General features: G+C 38.4%; 1 protein-coding gene across 8 annotated transcripts in view; it reads right to left on the bottom strand.

Annotated features, from left to right (window-relative positions):
- MKL2 (MKL1/myocardin like 2) overlaps positions 1-14105 on the bottom strand; it is a 214961-nt gene that overhangs the window by 32837 nt on the left and 168019 nt on the right. For all 8 annotated transcript variants that reach the window (XM_018040528.1, XM_018040529.1, XM_018040534.1 and 5 more), the window contains 3 exons: positions 13803-13878; positions 10263-10424; positions 9214-9392 (listed from right to left, as the gene is read on the bottom strand). In XM_018040528.1, the coding sequence (XP_017896017.1) occupies positions 9214-9392; positions 10263-10424; positions 13803-13878 (417 nt within the window). The remainder of the gene's footprint in view (positions 1-9213; positions 9393-10262; positions 10425-13802; positions 13879-14105) is intronic.

Here is a 14105-nt window from a genome sequence, read left to right as displayed (position 1 = left end):
TTTCCTTTAGCTTTTTGAGCATGTTTAAGACAGTTATCTAAAGTCTTTGTTTAGGAAGTCTGACATGTTTCTTCAGGGATAGTTTCTAGAGATTATTTTGTTGCTTTGAACGGGCTATATTTCCCTGTTGCTTTGCATGCCTGTTTTTTCCTTTGGTTGTATCTTTGGTTTAAAATTGGGCATGTGAAAAAACATCCACCTCTCCCAGTCTTTCCAGACTGTTGTTGAAGACCTTCACTAATTTTATGGGCCTTGCATGTCTTCATTTCCTAGAGTCTCATCATGACTTCTCTGGACATTAAGAGTTCTATTGTATTCCCTCGGTTGGGAAGATCCCCTGGAGAAGGAATGGCAACTCACTCCAGTATTTTTGCCTGGGAAATTACAAGGACAGAGGAGCCTAGTGGGCTACTGTCCATGGGATCACAAAGAGTCTGGCAAGACTGAGCCGCTAACACGTTCACCGCGCTGTCTGATCTGTGACCTGCCGCCTCCGGTGTCGGTGGGTCTGCGGTTCCTCTACAGCTGTCACGTGACAGTGGCTCCTGCCACTGCCTTCCATAGCTCCTGCCAGCCTGAGATCCAGACTACGCACTTGCCCAGTCTGAGTCAAACAAGTCAGAAGCTGGTCCCTCAGCTAGCCCACAACAGGCCAGAATACTGCCAGCAAGTTCTGCTCTCCTCCTTCCATCCTGAGGGAGGGAACTGGGTATCGGGCCACTTCCTTTGTGCCATGCTAAGACTGGGAAAGGGTGAGTGGAAACGCCATGGCAGGTCCTATGGTTTGAATGTGGCTTTTTTGTAACAGGGTGTTTGGCTGATGTAGATCTGACTGGTTTCCAGAGCTCTATAAAATTATTTCAGCCTGAGGTTTACTTACTGCTTCTGTGAGAGAAGGAGGGCCTGAACCGTCCTCTGTTGATGTGCATATCTTTCATAGTGAGACAGTGGTAAGTATGCAAATACGTGTGTAATAATCTCAGTGTGAATCTATTCATTTAGTATTTCTGATTTTTTATACTTCAGTTATAATTAATACTATTAATTATAAAGTAAAACCACACAGCAGAGGAGTGATTAGTCAGAGGACCAACCATTCTAATCATTAATGAATTTGTTACTTTTGGTGGTAACTTCATAACAATTTCATATACTTTAGGATCAACTTTGGAAAACCTAGAGCCAATGTCCATTTTAAAAATACAGTCCTCTTTATAAAGTTGTCATATATTAGTTATTACATTCTACAGAATCATGTGGAATGTCTATTACAAGTACTACTTTGAATTTGAAAATGAACACAGATCCTATCAGATCATACTTACAGTTAAACATCTGGGTGTTTATAATAAATGATTATTTAAATGATTTAAGAAATCACTGAGAGAAAAAAAGTCCTCCAATTAGAAGGACCAGTGTCACAGCTCCTGGTACACACGTGTGGCTTGCTGTTCTTAATTTTCTACAGCTTTCCATTGTTCAAGAGTTGCCTCAGTGTAAAATAGAGCTCTGGTATGTGATGTGTCATTTATTAGTATTTTGGCAAATTCCTTTCCAGATGTACTTTGATCAGAATTAAAAAGACAAAAGTCGAAGGAAAAGCAGTTTTAGTCTCTTTACAGACCACACAGAAATACATATTTCAAAGAATTTACATATTTCAAAGAATTTACATTCTGAAGGAAGGATGTAGTAGTATATTGTTCACATTGTGAGGTCATTAGCTTTTTAGCACTGGGATTGTAAAAATGCCTGAAAAATGTTTTTTGTCTAGATGTTATGTGTTAAAAAATTTTTTTGGAGGAAATATTTTATTTGAATACTTTTCCTGTAGGACTTAAAACTTCTGGTATCTATCTGTGTGTTCTGAAAAAGAATTAAGGAGACTATATGTCATGAGACATTTTGCAATAAAGCAAGGCATATAGAAATCTTGAGCCTAATTTTCTCTCAACTAATTATCCATAAGTATAACTTTAAAAGAACCTTAAGGAAACTCCCTGAATAAGTCTTGGATTTTATATGAAGCCAAGTAAGAAAACAACTGAACAGGAAAATTAGAAAAATGTGTTTAAGCCACAGAATTAAATGTGTAGCATAAAATGATGGTAAATCACCATATGAAAAAAACCTGGTTCATTGGTAAACAAGTGAAATCTATGTCAGAGCCACTTAAAAGTATGGTCTGAGGACCTCAGTTACCTGCCATTGACAAGGACAGAAGTCTTAGGAAAGCTGATGTCACTACACTTTTACTTTATATTACAAAAGGATTAGTCCACAATACATTGGCAATTAAACTATATAAAAAAACAAACATATTATCCCTTCACTACAGGCAATTTGAGGGCCACTGGTCTATAGTAACTAAATTCACCATCAAACTCCTATACTGAATTTTCTTTTCCTGAATTTCCATTTTAAAGATTAAAACCTCAGAATCTTAAAGAACATCCCAAACAAAATGAGGGCCTATCCCTGCTCTCTGGAAACTTGATAATGAGAAGCAATGTTCTCAGGTATTGGTCTGCATGCATGCAAAACTGCTTCAGTCGTGTCCGACTCTGCGACCCTAAGGACTGTAGCCTGAGAGGCTCCTCTGTGCATGGGATTCTGTAGGTAAGAATACTGGAATGGGTTGCCATTTCCTCCTACAGGGGATCTTCCTGACCCATGGATCAAACCCACACCTCTTATGTTGCAGATGTGGCTGGCGGGTTCTTTACCATTAGTGCCACCTGGGAAGTCCCTCAGGTATTGATACTTTCCCTTAAATTATAAATGTGAAAGTAATTATATTTAGGAAGATTAATACATTTTACTTATATATCAAGTGAGATATTTAGACAAATTTTAAAAACAAACATGAGATAACAGTGAAAATAAAGTACAGAATTTCCCAAAGTAAAACATAGTTATCACTTCTAGACACAAACCCACAGACTTCACAGGCATCATAAGACGGCCCTCTGTAGTTGATTAAAAAGACAAAAACAAGTATCTACAACATACTTACAATCCTACTTAAGGGTTATCTTTCTCTGACATCAGTACAGTACAGTTAACATGGAGATGCTTATTTAATTACATGAATAAGAATAAAGTGTATAATACTAAGAATCTTTGTCAGATTCCTTACTTACAAATAGTAAAATACTGAAAGGGAATTTTATAAAGGACACACAATTTAAGAAGGTTTTAAGGTATACAGTATAGGAATTATGTAATGGGAAAGGTGCCGTAAGCCAGCCCTGATTCTAGGCTCTTTTACTTGAATGTATAAGTAGGAAACGTACCATTCTCTAAAGTGGGTCTTTTCCCAAAGGCACTAGTGACAAATAAAAAGCAGACAAAAGTGGCATTGGAGCAACACTAAAGAGTGTTATGAAAATTAAGTTCATGAATGACCTCAGGCTTCATGTGTGCTGCCCTGGCAATAAATAGGCTGTATTTATTCTTCAAGAAACACAATTGTTCTCCCTTCTGTTTTTCCTTCAAGGAATTCTGGAATGTCAGCCCACTGGTGGGACTGCCTCTGATCGAAGTTTCTCACTTATAAACTTACAGTTTCTTACAGGTGGAACCGTCAGGAAGCTGTTACCAGGCAGACAGCTGAGGTGACAGCAATTCTCTGTTACTAAAAGCTAAGACCATGCTAATAGCTGTCTGATGTCCTGACCTACTCAGACAGAAACAGAGAACAAACCACCCAAATGGGTAAGTAGAACTGTTTTTTAATGGTATTAACTTGCATATTTGACATTCTTTTTAGCCCTATTTTTAAAGCTCAAAACCAGGGTGCAGCCAGTATGTAAGAACAGTAGGGGCTGGTCACTGACCCTCATCTTTCTTCCAGGTCAGGTTCCAGTGAAGCTGAGGGGCCAGTCACACTTGTCCTGTAAACTCTGACATGAGAGTATAAAGTGTAGCTCCTCCGACTATCTCTGATGGTTCCAAGTGGGAGACAAGCTAGCATCACGGGATGCAGTATGGGAGTCATACTGCTTCTACAAGCTGGCATCAGTCAGTGCTCATGGTGATGAATTCAACTAAGCACTCTTTCTGTACCAGGCCCTGTGCTAGGTGTTAAAAATACACACCTCTATTTCAGATAATAGTGATAAATGCAGTAAAGAAGATAATGTTGAAACACACAGTCCCTAACAAATAGATATTCATGAATGAGAAGAAATGCTGTAAGAAAATAGCCAAACATTTTTAATCCCCAAACTTCCGTACTGCTCTGAACCAAGGCCTCCCCTGGTGAAAGGGTGAGGGCAGATAATTGCTAAATTCCTGTACAATTCAAAAATTGTATGATGCTTGGTTTTAGTAAGAACATTTTCTACTGAACTTGACCCATCACATTAAGTAGTTCAACAGTCTTGACTTTAAAAATAACTAAATACTATTAAAATTTCAGTAAGGGAAAAACATGATAAAGAGGAAAAAAAAATTATGTGCATCATCAGAGTTCTTATAAAACCAAAAGAAACACACTGAGGAAATAAGAAATGTGAATTTCCAATGCAATTATTAAAAAATATTAGATTCTTTTGCATGTACTAGATTCAATACTCATATATAACCTGATGCATAGTAGGTGCTTGGTAAGTATTTGTTGAATAAATTCAGTATAACCAAAATCAAGCGGCCAAATAAAACATTCCAATCTCCAATGTGCAGAGTTTTAAGTAATGATATTACCTATTTGTGGTAAAGACATAGTCACCGTGGAACTGTTTCTTGGAAGGCAGTTGAAGAGCCTACCTTTTGCCTAACATAAGGTTTCAAATTCATTTAGTATCTAGTAATTATTCAAAGAGATAATCAGACAAGTGCCCACTATGCATGTATTAAAAAACCAGGGTATAGTGAAAAACAGGAAGCAACTGTAGGACTTCCCAGCTCAGTTGGTAAAGAATGTGCCTGCAGTGCAGGAGACTGGGGTTTGATCCCTGGGTTGGGATGATCCCCTGGAGAAGGGGATGCAACCCACTCTAGTATTCTTGCCTGGAAAATCCCATGGACAGAGGAGCCTGATGGGCTATAGTCCATGAGATCCCACCAGTCAGGCATGAATTGGTGACTAAAACATCACTAACCAACAATAAGGAATTGGTTAATAGAGATACAGTGTATCAGTGCAGTTAAATACTAAGGTATACAAGCAAGGTACACATAAGGTTACCATGCTGCTGCTGCTGCTGCTAAGTCGCTTCAGTCATGTCCGACTTTGTGAGACCCCATAGACATCAGCCCACCAGGCTTCCCTGTCCCTGGGATTCTCCAGGCAAGAACACTGGAGTGGGTTGCCATTTCCTTCTCCAATGTGTGAAAGTGAAGATGCTCAGTCACGTCCAACTCTTAATGACCCCATGGACTGCAGCCTACCAGGCAAGAGTACTATGCCACAGCAATTCCACTCCAAGGTATATACCCAAGAGAAGTGAAAACATGTCCACATAAAAACTTGTCTACAAGTGTGCACAGCACCATTATTCATAATAGCAAATGTCCACTAACTGATGAATAAACAAAATGTGGTATATCAACACAATGGAATATCACTCAGCCACAAGGGATGATGTACTGATACAACATGGATGAACCTTAAAAACATTACACCTAAGCGAAAGAAGCCAATCACAAAAGATGATATATTCTATGATTCCAGAATTTATTAAAAAAAAAATGTCTGGAATAGGTAAATCCAGACAGAAAGTATACTGATGGTGGCTTAGGGCCAAGTGGAGTGACTGCTGATATGTACGGGCTTCTTTTGGGAAAGATGAAAGTGTTCTGGAATCAGATAGATTTGTGCAACTCTCACACTGTGAATATACTAGTAAGCACTGAATTATACACGTTAAAAGGTTTAAAGTATATAAGTCCCAGTGCCTTTTTTTTTTAACAGAAATAGAAAAATTCATCCTAACATTAACACGGAATATCAAGGGACCCCAAGTAGCCAAAACCATCTTGAAAAAGAAGAATAAAATTTGAAGATCTCACACTTCCTGATTTCAAAATTCACTGCGAAGCTCTAGTAATCAAAATAGTGTGATACTGACATAATGACAGAGATACAGGCCAATGCAAAAGAATAGAAAGCATGTAAATATGTTGTCTTATATATGACCAAATGATCTTTGACGACAGTGCCAAGACCATTTGGTGGGGATGGAACAATCTTTTCAACAAATGGTGTTGGGGAAAACTGGATATCCAGATGCAAAAAATGAAGTTGGATCTTTATCTTATATACAAAAATGAAAATCGATTAAAGATCTAAATATAAGACCCCCAAACTATGAAAATCTTAGAAGAAAACAGGATCCAATCAATCCAAAACAATCTAATTTATGACACCAAATTCTGGCAATGATTTCTTAGTCTGACACCAAAAACACAGGTCACATAACCAAAAATACACAAAGAGGACTAGATCAAACTTAAAAACGTCTGTTCATTAAAGGTTACTGTCAACAGCATGAAAAGACGGGAGAAAGTATTTGCAAATCATATATCTGATAAAGGGTTAATATTGAGAACATATAAAGAACTCCTACAACTCAACAACAGAAAAGCAACCTGATTTTAAAGAGAACAAAGGATTTGAAAAGGGATTTCTCCAAAGATGATATACAAATGAGCAAAGGCATATGAAAAGATGCTCAACATCACTAATAGTTGCTGCTGCTGCTAAGTCACTTCAGTCGTGTCCGACTCTGTGCGACCCCAGAGGTGGCAGCCCATCAGGCTCCCCCATCCCTGGGATTCTCCAGGCAAGAACACTGGAGTGGGTTGCCATTTCTTTCTCCAATGCATGAAAGTGAAAAGTGAAAGTGAAGTCGCTCAGTCATGTCCAACCCTCAGCGACCCCATGGACTGCAGCCCACCAGGCTCCTCCGTCCATGGGAGTTTCCAGGCAAGAGTAATGGAGTGGGTTAGAGAAATGCAAATCAAAACCACAGTGAGACATCACAATCAATGGGCAGAAGACCTAAATAGACATTTCTCCAAAGATGACATACAGATGGCCAACAAATACATTAAAAGAGACTCAACATCACTAATGATCAGAGAAAAGCAAATCAAAACTAGAGTGAGGCTACTGCCTCACACGAGTCAGAATGGCCACTGTCAAAAAAATTTACAAATGATAAATGCTGAAGAGGATGTGGAGAAAGAGAACCCTCCTACACTGTTACTGATGCAGCCAATATGGAGAACAGTATGGAGGTTCCTTAAAAAACTAAAAATAGAACTACCATATGACCCAGCAGTACTGCTCCTGGGCATATACCCAGAGAAAACCATAATTCAAAAAGCTATATGCACCCCAGTGTTCACTGCAGCAGTATTTACAATAGCCAGGACATGGAAGTCCCCTAAATGTCCATCAGCAGAGAAATGGATAAAGATGTGGTACATATATACAACGGACATTAGTCAGCCATAAAAAGTTGCTCAGTCGTGTCCAACTCTTTGCGACCTCATGGACTGTAGCCTATCAGGCTCCTCCGTCCATGGGATTTTCCAGGCAACAGTGCTGGAGTGGATTGCCATTTCCTTCTCCAGAGGGTCTTCCCGACCCAGGAATCGAACCTGGGTCTCCTGAATTGCAGGCAGATGGCTTTACCATCTGAGCCACCAGGGAAGCCTTATTTATTAGTCAGCCATAAAAAGGAACGAAATTGTGCCATTTGCAGAGACATGGATGAATCTAGAGGCTGTCATAAAGAGTGAAGCCAGAAAAACAAGTATCTTATATTAATACATATGCATAGAATCAAGAAAAAATGGTAGAGATGATTTGCAAAGTAGAAACAGAGACAAATGTATAGATACTGAGGGGGGTAGGGGGGTGGGATGAACTTGGAGGTTGGGACTGACATATGTACACTACTGTGCATAAAACAGATAACTAATGAGAACCTACTGCCCAGGGAACTCTGCTCAGTGCTCTGTGGAGAGGGGATCTATGTGTATGTATGGCTGAATCACAGCAGTGTAAACCAACTATACTCCAATTGAAAAAAAGAAAACAGTGAATATATTCAATATCTTATAATACTATAATGGAAAAGAATCTGAAAAAAATATATATACATATATAACAATCATTTTGCTGTCCACTTGAAACTAACACAAAATTGTAAATTAACTATTTTTCAATAAAAACAAACACAGTGAGATCACTTCATTCCCCTGAAATAGCTACTATCAAAAAAACAGAAATTAACAAGTGTTGGTGAGGATGTGGAGAAATAAGAACACGTGTGCACTGGTGGTTGTTTAGCCTCTCAGTTGTGGCCGATTCTGTGCAACACTATGGACTGTAGCCCACCAGGTTCCTCTGTGACACATGGGATTCTCCAGGCAAGAATACTGGAGTGGGTTGCCATTTCCTCCTCCACTGGTGGTGGGAGTGTGAAATGCTGCAACCAGTATGGGGGTTCCTTAAAAATTAAAAATAGAACTACCACATGATCCAACAATCCCACTTCTGGGTATATGCCCAAAAGAACTAAAAGCAAGGTCTCAAAGAGAGATTTTCACACTCGTGTACTCATCATTATTCACAACAGCCAAGAGATGGAAGCAACCCCATGTTCACTAATGAATGGATAAACAAAATGTGGTATATCCATAAAATGGAATATTATGCAGCCTAACAACTGAGAGAGATCTTGTCACATTCTACAACATAAATGAACCCCGAGGACACTGTTAAATAATATAAGCCATATGAGAAGTAGTCAAATTCATTGAGATTGAAGTAAAGTACTTACCAGGTCTGGGGAATGGGGAGTTGATGTTTAATGGATTTAGCTTCAGTTTTGTAAGACAAAAAACTTCTGGAGATCTGCTGCACAACAATGTGAATACAGACTACAGGCCTGTATACTTAAAGACGATTAAGATGGTTAAAAAGAAAAAAGGTTGAATTTTATGATGTGTGAGTTGTAACTCAAAAAAAGTTACATGAAAAAATTGAGTTACAAAACTGTAAAGTAAAAATGTGTACATAGAACAGAAAGAAAATGTAAGAATCTACTGAAAATGTGAACAGCTGGATTACATGGGAAAAATCTATGCTTTTCTGCACTTTCAGACTTTTTTTTCTGATGAAAATACATTACCTAGATACATAAAAAAAACAAGGCACTTTCTTGGTTTAGGGGTTAAAAACAAGAAAAGCAATACCTGGGCTGGAGTGTTTGTAGTCACAGGAGATGGCGATTCACTAACTTTTGGCTCACTTGGGGATGCGGCTGACCCCTGCGACTCCTGGCTGGCTGGCTGGTCCGGAGACAAAGCATCACTGCTGTCTTCGTCAAATGAGAAATCACCCTGAGTTTGGGGATAGTCCTCTTTCCCAACGCCTAAAGAAAGAAGTGATTCTTAACTGATCTTGGCCTTGGAATACTAAGGTTAAAATGAAAAAGGAGAAATACTATTCATTATAAGGACTAAAGAAAGCTGTTTAAAAACAAAGTTGGACGTAATGTACTTCTCAATGGAAGAAATACACAACTACCTATGATGAATACCTGGGGGAAAATACCAAACCTGAATCAGATTAAGCCTTTGGATCGGACTACTAATGACAGGAATACAGGAGACAAGAAATTTTTTAAATGGACCTAGGGATGCAAATGCATTCAGAAAAATCTAGAGTGTGGAAGTGCTAAAGGACAAAATAAGTTCATTCATCAGCAAATAAAAAGGAAAGAAAGGAGGAAGATCTGCGCAGGATATTGACTGAAGAGATATATCAGATAAAGACAATGTGCAGAGCTTGCTTGGATCCAACTGTTGAAAAACATTATGAGGCCAAATAGGGCTCTGACTGGGGTATGTGTTGATAAGTCCCACCTCATGGAGCAGCGCTGCTGTACTGACACCTTACCTTTTGGGGCCCATTTCTTTGGAATTGAATGGAATCATAGAATGACTGAATACAGACTGCCTAAGATTTAAACTCATACTAATGCAAAATACAAAGTTCCTATAAGTCATGGTAACTTAAACCTTTTGTTAGAGGAATATCTTTGTTAACTGGTACTAATCCTATAATACATAGTATTAATAATAACAATAATAATACTATGGAGATAAGTACAAATGTTAATTTCTAAATCACCCAGAAAACAATAATCATGATTGGTGCTGGCTTTAAAATTAGATTTTTCTTATCTAAAACTTCCAAGTTTCTTTGTCTCCCAGAAAACAGTAAAATTTTAGAGTCTTGCCTATAATTGCTTCCTTAACACTGGAGTCTACAGGAAGGATGTTTTTCTCTACCAGCTCCATAGGACCAGGTCTCTGAGCAATCTTTTCATTCAGATCATCAGCTAGTCGAGCTCTTTTCAACTTCATCTGAGTAGCCTGCAGGGACGGCTCTGCAAATGTTTCTAAAAGAGGAAACACAGGTTTAATCATTACTTGAATTACTGTCTCTCTTCCATAATATTATTTCAGGCCAACTAATTTAAACTGATATAAACTTATTTATGGAGAGACGACGACTGCTTGAGAATGCTCCCATCTGCAATTTACATTTCTAGTCCTGGAAAGCTTTATACTGTCTACACAATGTGGATGTCCTTGGACTCAAATTAATATGAACTCAAGCCAAAACTGAGGTGCTGCTATGCTTATTTATGACAGGAGGGTCAAATTCACATCTATTAGGTATTGGGGATACAGAGGATGAACAGAGGAGAGAGATGCGGTCCATGCTCAGGAAGTTTGCAGTTTTAGATTTGGCTTCACTGGAAAGTCATTTCTTCGAAGGGGTGACGCTGCATCTCAGAATATAAGCTTTTCGGCAGGAGTTGGTGGGAAGAGCTACAAATCATATTCCTGTGCATCTCAGAGTCCTTCATAATAATTAAAATTTGGATTTATTTCTGAATAAATAACCTTGAGACATTCAATTACATAGTAATTAACTGTCATATAGAAGCATCAACTCATGTACCCACAAATGCATAAAGTTGTATAATAGATGTGAAACTAAATATCATAACTCATAAACAGCATAACTTTGCATAATTCCTGTGTTTCTGGTAATGCTCATTAACATTTTATTAAATTGTTCTAAATAATATTTAGTCTGACTATTGGTGTTAACTCAATATTGCATTGAGAGTTGCTTGTTCCTTAAATTATTCAGTAGAAGGTCTTTTAATGAAACCCCCTGTAAGTAACCTCAGGATTGTCTGATGTTTTTCATTCTGTAGGTTAGATGTCCTAGCTGAGGCCCAAAGCACACTGAGACCCCACGGCCAATAAACTACCCTTCAGCACAGCTGAGCACGGCTCTTTTCCTCTTATGTGCTTACCAAAAATTAATCTCAGCTGTCCACAAAACAGCGCATCACTATTGTGACTGCCATTGTCACTCATAACTTAACTAAATGTTATGGGGAAATCATAAACTTCAAAAATAAAATGATTATTTCTTGGAAAGCTGAGTTAAATGCTTTGGCATGACATAATAAAAGCAAGTCATTGAAAAAAAATCACTGTCACATCATCAGGACAACAAACAATTATAAAAGATTTGGGGAAAAAATGATAAAATTTAAGATTTTTAAACAGACTGCTTTTCAAGTATCTTTATATTTTGATCCACCATGAATGGAAATTGCAGATGATTCCCCCCATGGGAAGTTTTTAGTCCTAAGTCAGCATATTGGTAAATAAATGCATGTTTCTGTAACTTAAAATAATACCTGTCCTCATCTCATTTTTATAATTTTCCTGTATAAAACAACTCTGGCCCCAGTCTTAGTAGATAAAGCCCCTCTAACTGCACAGGAAGACCATAAGTGGGCGAAGTAGATCATGCAAGTCATTCTGAAGGTGCTTTTGTTAAGATGTAGGCAGGACAGTCTCCTGCCTTTGTCTCCCTTCCACTGACACTATCCAAGTGATATCAGGAATGTTTGGGAAGAAGATATTCCAAAAGTGAGTAAGTAAAGGCTGGCATTTCAGTATGCTTCTATTCTGGTCTAACTGCATCTTCATCTCCATGAGACGGAGGTAAAACTTCAGGAAATAATTTAGACTTCTGCCTGCCAAACATCCAATTCAATCAAAACTGGGATGATGGCAAAATAAGTTGCTGGTGGTTTTAAGGTATTTTTAAAATTATAGATGAGACATTCTTTCTTTCTTCAAAAATCTCAACTTTAGAATGGATGTCCTAAAGACATCACTTATGGCTTATTCCTATATATAATTAGGCTTTTAAATGCTGAAGAGTCTGTTTTTAGAAAAAGCAAATATGATTTTATTGATAGTTAAATGCATTTGCCTTAGTTTTAATTATGTTAATAAAGCCTGTTACAGTCAGATGACAAGTTGAAACAGGCAGTGTCGTTTCTACAAAAATGTCTCTTGCAGGTCAAGATATTTTCAGGCACAGAAGGAGTCATTTACTAAGTTACTTACCAGCAAACTTGCTTCTCTGAAGATTCACTTATCCCTGACAGCTGGTGGCTGCTCCTACCCTATCACTGGAGTTCTGGAAAAGCTTTTTTAAGTCCAGTTGAAGTAGAGAAAGGCATAGACTTCTTGCCTCCCATCCCAGACACGAAGATAGTTACCTAGTCATAGATTATCTGGATTAGAAGAGACTCTACTTGGGGTTTTAGGGACCAGCCTGATACTTGGAACTGCTTTACAACATTCTTTACACGGTGTCAGTCTGTCTTTATTCCCTGTAGGGCACTTTTCACAATCTGTAATTGACTTGTTTTGCCTGCGTATAATCTTGCTGCCCCTAGAATGTAATAAGCTCCATGAAGGGGGAAATCTGACTGGTGCTTAGCTTGCTGGCCAGCAAACCAACACCTCTAGTAAGGACAACCATGTCACTTCCTGAAGATTTTATTTGGAGACACCTGACTGACCTTTACGCTGAGCTAAAATCTAATACGCTGTAATATCAACCTAATTCTAACTCTATCATTAGGCCAGAGAAAAGAAATCTAATCTTCCTCCTGCCTAATAACTGTCTCTAAATGTTTGAGAAGTTGCTGTATCTTCTCAAGGTTTCACACTCTCAAGGCTATCACAAGGTCAGGCTCCTTGTCTTGCTCAACAAATTAAGTCAGTGAAGCAAAACAATGGAAGAAAATGTATGTCGGGACTTTATGGTAGAAGTACCACCTTCCAAGAATGCTTTATCTTTAGAGAGAAAAAGCCACGACCTGAGCCACATGCCTCACCAAAGATGGAATGGAACTGTCCTTACCAGCTTTGTAAAAGATGAGGCTCAGGCATGCAGAAAATGTGGTGGGCTGAGGGGAGTTTGTTTGTGAGAATGGTCAGATCAAGCTGGACTGTTGTGGGTAAGCAGCAACAAAGAAAAATGTCAGGTATGGGCTTGCCCCAGGTAGACACAACAGGGTCCAAGTAGTTTAAAATCTAGGGTTAGACTTGTGTCTATCATACCCTTTATGATGAGTGGGCACACATCACCCACTGGTGAAGAAATCTGGATGGAAAATGTTTTTCCAGAACAGTATGGCAGAGACACCTATAAGCACCCTCAGTAGGCAGGGAAGACTCAGTCCATCAACTGGTTATTTGGAGAAGTGGACCTTCCCTGTGTATCTAACATAACACTTTTAGCTTGGGGTCTTCATGCTGCTATCCAATTGACAGGATGTCAGCCTGTGGGGTAAAAAGTTATTAAAATCGGAATAAACAGAAATGGTGGAAGTCTCACTTGTTTTCTTGAAAAAATGTAGCAAGATAAGGAGAAACAGAACTTTTACCTTCTAAAATGTGCATCCTGACAAGTTCAGAACGATCTGGTCGACTCCGAATCTTGTGCTTCAAAAAGTTTTCGGTCTTTTAGATAAGAGAAAGAGAAAGTCTTACCATAAATTGTTTATGATTTATTGCGGTTTTATATATATTTTTTTCCTCAAGGTAACTCTATTTAAATAAACTGTATATGCTTTTGGTCATGATTTTGAGAGAAAGAAAAGAGTAGAAATTAAGTGCTGTGAAAAACTGTTATCCAATACAGGACTTAAATTGCAGCCTTCAAAACTGTACAGGGATTTGAAGTCTAT

This window comes from Capra hircus, chromosome 25 (assembly GCF_001704415.2).
Source record: "Capra hircus breed San Clemente chromosome 25, ASM170441v1, whole genome shotgun sequence".
In the NCBI taxonomy this organism is placed as follows: domain Eukaryota; kingdom Metazoa; phylum Chordata; class Mammalia; order Artiodactyla; family Bovidae; genus Capra; species Capra hircus.
The sequence above is the reverse complement of the archived record's forward strand: the minus strand, read 5'-3'. Positions and strand labels throughout refer to the sequence as shown.